The following is a 12,890-nucleotide window of genomic DNA, read 5'->3' as shown; positions in this document are numbered from 1 at the left end:
GCTCAGTGTGACAGTTGCTCTTTATTGAAGATTTGCACCAGAGAGCTTTTTCTTGGTGGTTCTGTCTGTGTCTGGCCAACATGGCATGATGATTGATGGGAGAGGGGCTGGGATATGAAGTTTTCTTGTTGAAATGACATGCACGTAGATTCCTGAAAGGCTAGTGGAGAGCTGGCACACAGCATCACAACCAGACTTGCTGTCCGTCTCAAGATGCAGTGAGAGATGAGATGATATTTTTGTGCTTTATGTTTTAGAATGCACTTAAATCCTTGAAGCTTAAAAGCATATAATCTTAGGATATATGGACATGTGCACATAAGCCGAGTATAAAAATGCAATCGAGCAGAGTTCAAAGAGTGATGCATGCAAATATCAGGATAATACCTTTTGCTGTGATATAAAAATTTAATACCATATTGTTCAGCGGGCTTTCACAAGCAAGCATAAAGTAAAGATAAAATGAAAAAATCCCAATATTTATATGTGATATAGAAAATGGCATTTAAATATGTAGAAATTGTGCATCTCTAAAAAAGATCCGGTGCCCCCAGTCTGCCCCAAACTGGTATGTTGTATACAAATGTGCTTTTATTAGTTTTACTGGCATACAGTGGATTTTATTAAGTCGCTTGGGCAAACACATCAGGAGCGTTGCATCTCCAAGTCAAAGAAAAAAAAAGAACATAGCAGAGACTGGAGGGCTTGACTTAAAAACTTCATTTCCATGTCAAAGTGTCAAAGACAGGGAATGTCAATCAGTGCTCTGGATCCAAGTCTTTTGTAGGTGTGGCTTTAAAGCTTTCTTTAGCGAGTATGTTGTGGGAGCAGCATGTTTTGCCATTGGTTCTTCTGTGGAAGATCATTGCCGCCAGTGTCTGCTGTCAGTCAAATCTATCCCCACTGGGGGACCAGTCTACAAAGCTCTAAGACGACAGAAGGTGTAATAGCAAAAACATGTCATATTTATTTCATGCTCTGATGATTTGTTTTTCGACAATTTATATTAGAGGCACACAGCATTACAAACCTCAAAATGCAACTGTCATCTAGTGTCAAATAATTTGTTTACAGAGTATAGAGTCATACAAATTACTTGTGTCGCTGAATGACAGCTAGACTTCAAATTGTAATCTATTGAGAAAAAAACCCACCCACTGTTACTCTCTATGCATACATAAAGTTATCCTTTTTCCACAGCGGTTTGAGATAAATTGAAATTTTCTATTTGGCATATTAGACACTTAAATTGTCCAGCTATCCTACAGTACAGTTCGACAATACATTTCTGTCCTCTATTTTAAATTAGTGCTTGCTTCTTGTTGAGCAAGTTTTGCTCATTTCTTATCCATATGCCTTTCTTAGTATATGAACAGAGTCTGCAGCAGCAGTTACTGTAGAAAAGAGCAGGGATTGCAATTTCTAGCCTTCTTGTGGTATCAGGGATATATTTGTATAATTGTGCTATCATCTTACTGACAAAAACTGACAGCCCAGTAGTACACAGTGAAATGTATATCTATCATATCAGTTTCATCCTTAGTCATTTATTTATTAATTTTATCCCCTTTCCTCTACTTTCCCCATTCCTCTCACAATTATCTCACAAGAGCCCTGACAAGGAAGCAGTTACCATTTTTTTAATACCTGTGGCCATCAAGACTGTGTGTCGCTTCATATACTGAAATATGTTTCCTATATAGCCAGTGTCTCACTGCCTAAAGTAAGATATGTCTTAAGAAAAGCTGGGAGATAAGTGTTTAGAGTTATTTTCAGTGCTTTTCCTTAAGTTCAACATTAAACCTGACTGCTTTTTTTACTCATTACCAGTGTTGGTCAAGTTAATTACTAATTACTGATTACGTCTCCAAAAAAGTAGTCCTGTTACTTTACTGATTACTTATTTTAAAAAGTAATTAGTTACTTAGTTACTTTTCAAAAACATGATATACAACTTGAATACGTAATAAAGCAATAGACCTTTCAGCCCAATTCTATTTTTTATGGATAATCCATCATATAAAATTGAATCAAATGGAAAGCCTCTTTTTAAAAATTGTTTTTATGAGTTTTAATCTTTTAATTTTATGCACATTGCATTAAGCAAAAATATAATTATATGCAACAGTCTTTGACTTGAAGAAATTCTTTAACATTTAAACCTATTTTCTGCATATTCCAGCATATAAAATAAAACAATGTTTTGTGTTTACACTCGCTCTTTCAAATAGACACAAGTAAAACACAGCAAAAAATAAATAAAATCCTGTCGCTCTTAAATCTATTTTCACCTGTTTAGCAGGAGTGGGGCCCATGGAGGTTTGCTCGGTGCCGCAGCAGTCTTGTCAGTGGAGAATTCTGGGGGTTTCTCTGTGAATTTCACATTCCCGTGGCGGCTTGCTAGGTGCTTGCTCAGATTTGAAGTTTACTTTTTAACGTCACATGTGCTTACGTCATTGTCATGAGACTCTCTCACAAACAAAATCACAACGATTTAGTAACGCAGTAATGCAGTGTGTGTACAGGAAAGTAACAGTAATCTAATTACTTTTTGAAATAGTAATCCCTTACATTACTCGTTACTCAAAAAAAGTAATCAGATTACTTGTAACGTGTTGCTGCCCATCTCTGCTCATCAGAATGTAAAAGGATATAGTACGTATACCTACCCATCTAAAGCGAGATGACTTGAGAACAGGCTACATTTTTTTGCCCCAATTTTAATATTAATTGGTGTTTTTACATTTTTAATCACTTATGATATTAGATTAGATTAAAATCTCATTTAAAAACAGTGCTCCTTAGCTAATTAGCCCAGTTGTGTGGTGGAACCAAAATACAGCATAGCACCCTCACATTCCTAGTCACTCAGAATTTACACTCCGAGCTAGAGGCTCACTGGCTGTCAGCCGGCTGCAGTGCACTTCCCAGCCAATTTCCAGCTACTGTCTCACTCCTCCTCTTGTCAGACTACCTACATTGTGTCTATATGTTCTGTGCTATTCACTAAATAGCTGAATGCATCAACATATAAACTACCTAATAATATTTTTAGTGCATGTCTTGCACACAGTGTGACAAAATAATCTGTAAAAGGAATGTAATTAGTAAAAGTATTTAAAGTAAAACCAACAATCACTGCAGACTGATTTGTAGTCAGTATTTGTTATTTGTGCATTTTAACTATAAATTTCATAACTTTTATATTAATCTCTCCCTAACTGTTTAGTTAGATGTATGGATGGATGGATGAATGCTCATGTTTGGCCAATCATTGATTGATCATTGATCCAGTAGTGCAGCCAAATGATACACTTATTTACACCGAGATAATCCAGTACAGAACAGACTCAGCTGTCATGAAGCACTACTTGTGTAGCCTACACCTAAGACAGGAAGTTCAGTGACACCAACGCACACCTACGCCAATTTAGAATCACCAGTTGACCTAACATGCTTGTCTTTGGACTGCGAGAGGAAGCCAGAGCATGATAACAGAATCAACACAGGCACAGGGAGAACATCCAAACTCCACACAGAGTTTGTAAGTTGAAATTACATTACAAACACGTAATCAATCAGTGGATATTAAACTGTGTAGTGTCACTGAAAATAATGTATATGAATTGATTAAAAGGACATGTTACTTCTAGTTGGTGGGCACACATGGCTTCTCTACATTTCCATCGTTGGGGCTTATTTACTGCTATGCTAAGCTTGAGCAAAATGGGTAACTCAGGTAGCAAGCATTTGGCTCTGGAGGAATGTCACAGTTTATCTGTTCCAGGCAGGGTCAAAGTTTAAATTCTTCCTTTATTTAAAGGTTTACTAAAGTTTGTCTGAGTCTATATATTGGCCCCAGGCCTGTGTGTCATGGGAGACACCACCAAGAACATTTCCCAACAACCCACCACTGAGGATCACTAGACCACACGAGCCCTTCTGCTACAACAAGGCTCGGATCCAAGAAAGTACTTGGATCGGGAATAGCCACTTGGGTGGAGGCCCCAGGGACAATGTGAGACGTGCAGGAGGGATTATAACTCCCAGCTAGCCTGAGACTCACTAGCTCCCTCTGAAGGAGCTGGAGGGAGTTACTGGAGAGACAAGAATACCTGGTCATCTCAGGCCTCTATTACAGCTGTGACCCTGAAGTGAAAGAAGTATTTTTGGAGAATGAATGAGCATGAAGAAATGAAAACACCAAAATAAAATGATGACTCCAAAAGCCCCCCAAAAAAGCTGAATTTGAGTTAGTACTATAAATTACTTCATTAGCAATTAAATAGAGAAAAGTAGTCACAGAGTAAAAGACAAAATCAGTCCAAGTTCAAGGTTCGTCTGCCTTTAATTTTCCAAGATATACCTCAGCAAATCAGTTAAGGTCAGAGAAAAAAAAACAAGAATCCTGTCACCGACACACTTTCTTGTTAAAACAGACACTGAGGTGGTGCTTACAGGAGTGCCTCCAGTTGCCTGAATACAGCTTTACTGGCCTCTTGGGGTACTTGTTCAAAGCAAGCACAATTGGGCACATTCCCATTCTTACGAAAGCTACCTTAGCGTGTTCTCTGGCAATGCTAGCAGCCGCCTTAAAAGAGACTGACAGTTCCTCTGTTGCAACCCTGATGCTGCAGGCGACTTGACGAATGAGAGAAAAAGCTGGAGAGATTTGTGTTTAATGCCACAGAGGCACTTCCTTTTCCCCTCCTGTACTCCAGGGCAAAATCCAAGGCATCTGACTCTCAAATATAAGGCCTCCGACTTTCCTCTTTGCTCAAATCCTATGTGATGCTTGGATTTTTTTTTCAAAATCTTGACATTTATGGTGCACTCTGTTGCTCTGTGCTTTGCATTCTTATTCTTAGCGTTATTAATTTCAGTTTTGAAGTTTGACTTTTTAACATTTGTAGGCTACTCTGCAGTACATTAGGATTTTGTCAGGCCATTTCATGAAAAATGGAGTAGTGTGGCACAAACAGAATAGATTAACCCAAAATGATGATGCTACGGGTAATCTGGGTTTCACTGAAAGGAGCTTTTAGTGTTTAATAGACCAATATCAGACTGTAGGTGTGTGTTTCTGAAGGAGTGGAGTGAGCACACACATATGTATTGATTGACTCTGGTTTGCAGTGGATGGCAGGCAGTCCAGGGGGAGATGGTTGGAAGTATGTAATGTGAGGAGGATGTAAGGAGGGAGGGGTAGCATCTCCAAAGAAAAGTCCTTCTGAGGCCATTGTCAACTAATGTCTTGTTTAGATCCAATAGCCTTGTACAGCAGATTCTAGAGAAAAGCGTCAGTGCCACACTAAGTGCTGACAAGAGAGTAGCAGCAAACGGCAATGAAAGGCTTTCAGTTACAAGTTAAGAGGCATAGCTTAATGAGGACAACATCGCAGGGCAGGGGGAAAATGAAAACAAATTGAGATAAGTTAAAGGCGAATGTTTTGGTATGACAAAAGACAAAAAAGAAGGAAGGAAAGAAGAAGTGTCACTAAAACTATGGAAATCTATCACATACTATTGAAGGGGGGAGTATGCCTGTTTGTGTTGGCTGGGATGTCTGAGAGATGGTCCTAGAGGAGCAAACACACCCAACCAACCGAGTCAACTCTCATATTGCTCTCCCTTCACTATTCACTCTACTTTGACTTGACTTTCAAAGGCTAAGGATTCTTTCCCTCAAAGGAGATGCAGAGAAAAACAACAACAACAACACTGCAGCTGTCTATGTCAGAAGAGCAACATCTTGAAATAAATTTCTTTCTTTTCTTTTTTTCACAGTTTTTCAGATTTACAAGATGATTTTTGTTTTGCTCTGCTTCTTTCTCCAAAATAATTTTCCTGTAAAAGTCTTGCTCAAAAGCTAGAACTGCTCCCCCAAAATATAAATAATTCACAAGTACATTTCACCCTGGTTCATATTCTGATTCCCCACAGGCACTAAGGAGGTGAACGCTACAGGAAAGTCATTCACAGTGAGGAGTAGCCTTCAGTTCCAGGTGGACAAGCGGGATGACGGCGTTGCCTACACCTGCAGTGTGGAGCATGTGTCTTTGTCCAAACCCTACATGACAACCGAGGTCCTGGAGGTCCACTGTGAGTGGGGTCATAGCCTGTAAAACTGGATAGATTAGCATTGTTTAGATTAGCAAAATACATGGATTGAGATTACAATTATGTGTCCAGGTTTAGTCTTGCATTTGTTCTGGATAAATATGGGATTATCTTGCAGGTAAGGGATTAGTGCCTAAGCAGAATAGTGATATGGGCTATAGCTAAGAGCTGCTCAGTAGGCACCGAGCTAACTACTGTTGCATTTTGTGTTAGAACCACTTTTTTGTGTTTCTTTTTTTGTCTCCTCTTTGCAGATGCTCCCCATCTGGAGATCACACATTCACTCATCATCCCACAGGAAGGCCAATACTTCAAACTGGAGTGTGTTTCCATAGGCAACCCAATGTAAGTTGAAAAGCATTTACAACTTCAATTTAATAGCAGCACAAATAGCGCAAATTGCACCTAAATGTAATTTGTTTTGTGCCTTGAGATGACTTGTGAAAATGAATTGAAGTGAAATCAAATTCATTATGGTTTGTTATAGTTTTTTTTATTGCAGCAGTTTATTCAGTTGCAGTTAAATACATTTTCTCAAATTCTTTCCCAGACCTGAGCCAGTGGAGTGGTCTAAAGATGGAGGAGAGCTGCCAGACATTGAGCGTATGATTGTGGAGGGAAGGGAACTTACCATCACTACGCTAAACAAGACAGACAATGGCACATACCGGTGTGAGGCCAGCAACCATCTGGGGTCCAGTAGTGCTGAATACATACTGTTTGTATATGGTGGGTACTTCAGTAAGGGCTTTTCTTGTTATGCTTGATCATTTCTTTTTGTTGCTGCTTACAAAGCTTTGCAGGCGGTTGTGTTCAAACTCAAAGGCAGATGGTGTTCATCACAAAAATACAAACCCAGTCCATGTCAAAAAAGCGAGAGTCAACTGGTAACTGGAACTGTTGAAAACAACCTGTTTTAAATATGAATAATTTTTCAATAGAGGAAGATCAATAAATTGATCATCTTTGCAATATCAGATAATCAGTTGTTAAAACCGGTGGAGACACTTTAGGTAAGGAGTTTATGGGAAGGTAACTTCACTTCAATCATTTAACAGTCATTGATTAATAATTTATGAATTTCAGCTATCAAGGTCTCCACACCCACACATCTCTTTGAACGATAAGCAGATAGACTTAATGAATGGATATTTGGATAAGCATAAATGGGTAAACATGTTTCAGATCTTTTTCATCAAAAATAAATAAATAAATAAAAATCAGATTTCCCTGAATAATGTTTGGCATTAATTTGAATGCCATCTAGATTAAATTGGTTTTAATATTTCAGACACTTTAACCACATGTTTTAACTACTATTACTACTGCAACATATGTTGTCAATATAATGGCTGGCAAATATACAATTTTAACATTCAACACAGCCATTGGGTTCAATGATTTCAGTTTATTCTAACATGGCCATTAAGTCTACAACCATGAATAAAATGACTCACCAAAAAACTTGCTATATGGTGGTTTTATATTTCTGCCAATTAGCAATAAAAGACGGTGCAGAAGAGAGTAGATGGTGACTTCCAACAGCTAAACAGTATTATTTGACACAAAGGTGGCATAATAAGGATGATAAGTTAAGTCTGTTTAAATATCATCAATTTGCAGTTCAAATATATATTTTCTTTATAAGAATAAGACATCGTACAGCACAGAGATCTGTAGTCATGCAGTTTTCCACCCCATGTACTCAAGAATCCACTTTCAAATTTTGCCTTGGCACTATGCAGGATAAGACAGTTTACCTCACTACTTATCACGGCGTGGGTTTAGCTTCTGGACTCTTCCTGTGAGGAAACAGAAAAAAAGTGTTAAGGATGCAGAATTTAGCTTCCAAGTACAGCCTGGAGGAGAGATAAGTTAATCCCGAGACAGTGAAGGGGTTGAGAGAATAAAGACGACATGGTCCAGAAAATGGTTCGTTAAGGCCTCTGCAGCGCATGTTCATAACATTTATCAAATACAGCTAAAAATAAAAAAATAAAAAAGGCAGAAACAAGAGCAGAATATTACAATTCAACATGGATTTATTTGTTTCCACTTTTGCCAGCTAAACAGTGCCACTGGAGATTGTAGTTTGTTTGTGAACGACTTATCGCAACACAGACTTATTCAACTCCCGAGCAGTTAGTGGATGTACGGCAGCTTTTCTGCGTGATTTTTAAAAGCAAAGGCTTTGGGGAAAAAGAAAGCTCTTCATTGGGAAATATGAAAAGAAAAGGATGACACATTGGTCTTTTCAGCTTTTGTTATCTTGTTCTCTCCTTTCAGCATGTTCATTGAACAGGGGTAGGCAGCGATGCCAGCCTAGTGTAGATCACTGTATCATCCTGTCATATCGAGACACCATGTGTTGATCTAAGGTTTCCTTCCTCGCATAAGATGTTTTTTTTATTTCAAACCCCAAAAAAGAGAGAAATTTGCTGAACTAACCCAGGTGTTTAGAATTATACATACCTAGAGGGTTTCTAGCTTTTGTAATACTGGCTTAGGAAATAACAGACGTGATAACCCTCAGCATCCATCTTTTACTAAATACAAAGGTTCTGGTAGGGAGGATTGAGAAATTGAGTCGAGCAGGTAAAAAGATGCGTGAGACGGGCTCATTTCCACCGATGATGACAGTCATTTTTCAGGGCTACAATGTGTCTGGCTGGATACTTACCAGGTCTCTTTGGATCATCTCAGCCTCTAAACCTAATTTGCTAATGACAAGAGAGATGAGAAGCCATGAATGTCATCGGTCTGAAGCAATATATCACAGACTGAAATTATATCCTTTAATATACTGCATTAAATAAAGAAAAAGAAACACTGTATTAGATGATAGAGCGGTAGTAACAGATACTAGTTTAATTAAATAGAGTCTGCATACATCTGTGAAGCTGCAGCCTCACTCATGCCTGTTTCTCTCACATTTCATTGTGATTGATTGTACATTTTCACCTCAACAGGCATGACACATTGTAAGTTTCACTTTTCCTGTGTGTGCTCTATTTACCAGCCAATCATCAGTTGCTTGAAAATTTAACAGATGTAAAAGTCCTTCGACTGCTTCATGCGTGACTCATCCTTTACAGGGTGATACTGCTGAAAGACTTTACTGATACAGAGCTTGATTCATTGTGCAGCCCTTGTATTTTAACGTCAGTTCATCGTTTTCTTCTTCTTCTTCTTTTTTTCGCTTGTATTTACTGAGGTGAAGTTCATGAATTAAGCTGCACCAGCCACACACAGTAAATCACCGGGGCTGTGTGACTGTCCTGTCAGTTTCTCACACCGACGCCTGTGCTCCTCAGAGTGGTTTGTTTTCGCTTCCAGTCGTTCCTATTTTTGCTTAGCAGACGTCATCGCCTTCGTGCCTCCCTCTCTAGCCTCAATCCTTGCAGTCTTCTAATGCCTACATTGCCACATTAAGCATAGGCAGTCACAGCTGCATTCACTTGCACCCGCTCTGTGGCCCCGCCTCCCCCGTGCTCCACGCACTCACAAACGTGACACTGAACACACGGCTGATGATTGATGAGTTCAAAACCAGGCTTTGAGCTAGAAAGTAACATTGTTTCATTTGATGAATTCAGTCCGCTATCCTTTTCACTTTCTATTTGTTTGGTTTTTTTCTAACAACGCTGTTACATCTGGATCATTTTTATTACTGCATGTGATTAATTCTGATATTGATAGCTGATGTTATGCAGATATTGTAAAAATAACAAACCCCATTGTGGAGTTACTGCTGGTAAACCACTGCATACATAAAAGTCTAAACAGGATACATGACAGTGTTCATACTTTTGTTCTTGGGCTGAAAATGAACACATGCAATTATCTTAATGATAATTAATAACAGTGTTCAGCAAAACCACATGCTTCATGTCACTATTTCACTCTGTCTCTCCTAATGGAATTACTGTTGCAGTGTTTGTGTATTATGACTTTGACATACTGAAGCACAAGAACTCTCTGCAGGTAAAACATGCATTAATAGAAAAAACAAGTTTGTTGGATGAGAAACTGCAAACATTACTTAGACTTAGGCTAGGGTTTTTTTTGGTAATAACTCGCATTAAAGGTGCCGATTAAATTTTCTTGTAAACAAACAAAGGTTATATTATGTTCCTGCAAAAACACATCGTTTTTAACTTCGACTAACATTTTCTTCCTTGTAAAATATTTGCTCCATATTTATCAGCTGGCAGTACCTTTGCAAACGCAATTTTTGGTCAGTGGAACAGCTTAAAACTGGCAAGAATGTGTATTGACAGCATGTGCTAAAAAAGGAGGGATAAGGAGCCTTATATAGTAACCAGAATATTAATCACACAGGCACACACAAACACAATGTGTGTGTATGATTTAAAACATTTAGGTGATGTTTGAACGTTTAAAGCAGATTCAAGTTCCCTCAGTATTAACACAATGGCATGCAGTACAAAAGAATTTGTTTTTCCATGTATCTCTACTGCTCTATGCATTCAGATGGTTTGGGGTTTTGGCACAGGTTTTGACATATTTGTCTCTCAAATATTCTGCATATGCCTGCCATAAAAAGTCCTGGGTAGTAGAATTTTATTTGTAATGTATAAGCAGGAAAAAAAGAGCAATATGCTCCAATGTAGATGAATTATTAAACAGGTACCAGTTAACTTGGTAAAATACCCAAACTATCTGAATGTGTACATACTTGTGGAGGTTAGTGAGATAGTATTTGACCAATTAAGAAACTACGCACTAAATCTACACGTATACAACTTTCTTGTGCTGCTCTCTAAATCAACATTTATAGCAAGTCCAGTTAGGCATGTATTTGGCTCGTGTGACAGCAAGCTGTGCATACCTGCACACTGTCAAGTAAACCAGAACCATGGAAATCTCTTTGTGTTTTCCTATGAATTTTGTGGTCACCTTTTTTATCACGGTGTTGTTCCCCTCGTCTTCCCTTACTGCTGTCACTGTCTTCAACCATGGCAACAGCCAAAGACTTTCCAGGGCCTACAACAGGTAAATATCCCAGTAGATGATCATTTCAAGACAGATTTAGAGTGTGTGATCTGGATCTGGCTCTGGGTCAAGACACATCACGGCCTCACCCAGCATGAGCCAAATCATCACCATGCATGGATGCTCGCTCAGTCGTTTTCTCTCCAGCCATGTCACAGGCTGCATAAGTTATCACACAATATGTTTCTATTTTGCTTTGTCTTTGCACACTGAAATGGATGGTTCTCAAAGGACCTCTGCTGAAGATTGTATTTGTGCCAGTATCTATGTATATGATCCTGTGGTTACAGTAAATCAAAGTCAAAAAATTATCTTTCAAATATCTGATCACAGAGCTCTTGAAAAGTATTTGTTCACCATTATTTGTAGATTTGATCTAAGTGCACAATTTCTGTTTGCAGGAATTTAGTTATTTTTCTTTGTAAGACATTTTGAGTGGGATTGTGTCTAATTAATGCAACACGATTAAAGGGTTAAAACAATTTATCTCTCTTAATGTAACTGAACATCAGATCAGGCAAAATATGACAAACGAAATCACTCTTGTCCCTGTGTGCTCTTGAAATGACCTTTTGTTGTTGAATGTAGCAACTTACATCCTATCTTATCTTTTTATGCTGCTTTATTTTAGTTTGTACCAGAGCAGTAACCACTGTATCTACACAATCAGTATCAAATTCTGTTAAAAATGCACCAACCAAGTGTGATATAAAAGATTCCTTATGCTCCTTGCTGACAGTGCTGTACAGATCATTCTATCCATTAACATGCAACCAAATTCAGTTAATTCAGATCCCCCCCAAAAAAAAGAAAATTCAGAGTTTGCAGTGCCTGCTTGTGAGTTGATGAAACAATCGTGGTGGTCTATTCTGCATGGAGTTTAATAAACTGCATGTTGCACAGCTTCATCCCTCTTTTTTTTTGAACGTCCCGCACGCTGGGATTTTAAAAATGAGGGTTGCATTCGTTAACAGCAGAGTATAACAAGGTTTGTAGAAACATCGCCGCCATCATTTCCCAGGGTCACTTTGGAAAACTGAGCACAAGCCATAGCCATTCATCAGCTTGAGATAATGAGAGCACACAAGGTGCACAGTAAAGACACAGCCACTCACAGTTTATCACAGGACCGGCACAAAGGCGTGCTCCTGCCTGGGAAACCCTCTGTCTGCTTTCTGCCCAGAGGATGCACAGTGTTAAATAACGCTTATTTAAAAACCTAGTCCTGAGCATTATGAAAGTAGTGCTAGGAAAACAGAAACATGAAAGACAGAAAAAAGAAGGATAATGCCAAGCTTTTGAATTGCATAGAGATTTGTAGTATTTCCTATGATTACTTTTTTCTCTTTTTTTAACAACTGTTCAGGTACTTTAAAGCAGTCGTTTCAGGTTGTTCTGAATCTAACAGAAGCTCATCTGCTACTCTTGTGCTTTGTTCACAAGTGTAAAAGCAACATCTGGATTTTTTCAGGTTATTTGCAGCAAAATACCTTTAATGCTGTTTAATAAACGCCTACAGCTGCATTGACAGTAGAAGCTTGCGGTTGTTAAGTTATCATTCCTCCACTTTTTCTCATCTCCTCTCTCTATCTGTTGTGTTTCAGATCCTAATGCTTTAGGACAGCATGGACCTGACCACGCTTTAATCGGCGGAGTTGTTGCAGTCGTGGTCTTCATCACCTTGTGTTTGATAATAGTCCTTGGACGATATCTGGCCAGACATAAAGGTAAAAGAGGTCTCCTGAACTGCTCTG

General features: G+C 38.6%; 1 protein-coding gene across 3 annotated transcripts in view; it reads left to right on the top strand.

The window, feature by feature from the left end:
• Positions 1-12,890, top strand: part of LOC134641111 (cell adhesion molecule 2-like) — a 147,247-nt gene that overhangs the window by 132,405 nt on the left and 1,952 nt on the right. For 2 of the 3 annotated variants that reach the window (XM_063493333.1, XM_063493331.1), the window contains 5 exons: positions 5,944-6,102; positions 6,375-6,465; positions 6,671-6,849; positions 11,110-11,136; positions 12,741-12,863. In XM_063493333.1, the coding sequence (XP_063349403.1) occupies positions 5,944-6,102; positions 6,375-6,465; positions 6,671-6,849; positions 11,110-11,136; positions 12,741-12,863 (579 nt within the window). The remainder of the gene's footprint in view (positions 1-5,943; positions 6,103-6,374; positions 6,466-6,670; positions 6,850-11,109; positions 11,137-12,740; positions 12,864-12,890) is intronic. The other variant, XM_063493332.1, reaches the window with a different exon arrangement.

This window comes from Pelmatolapia mariae, linkage group LG14 (assembly GCF_036321145.2).
Source record: "Pelmatolapia mariae isolate MD_Pm_ZW linkage group LG14, Pm_UMD_F_2, whole genome shotgun sequence".
Lineage (NCBI taxonomy): Eukaryota > Metazoa > Chordata > Actinopteri > Cichliformes > Cichlidae > Pelmatolapia > Pelmatolapia mariae.
Note: the sequence above shows the minus strand (reverse complement) of the source record. Positions and strands in the feature narration are given on the sequence as shown.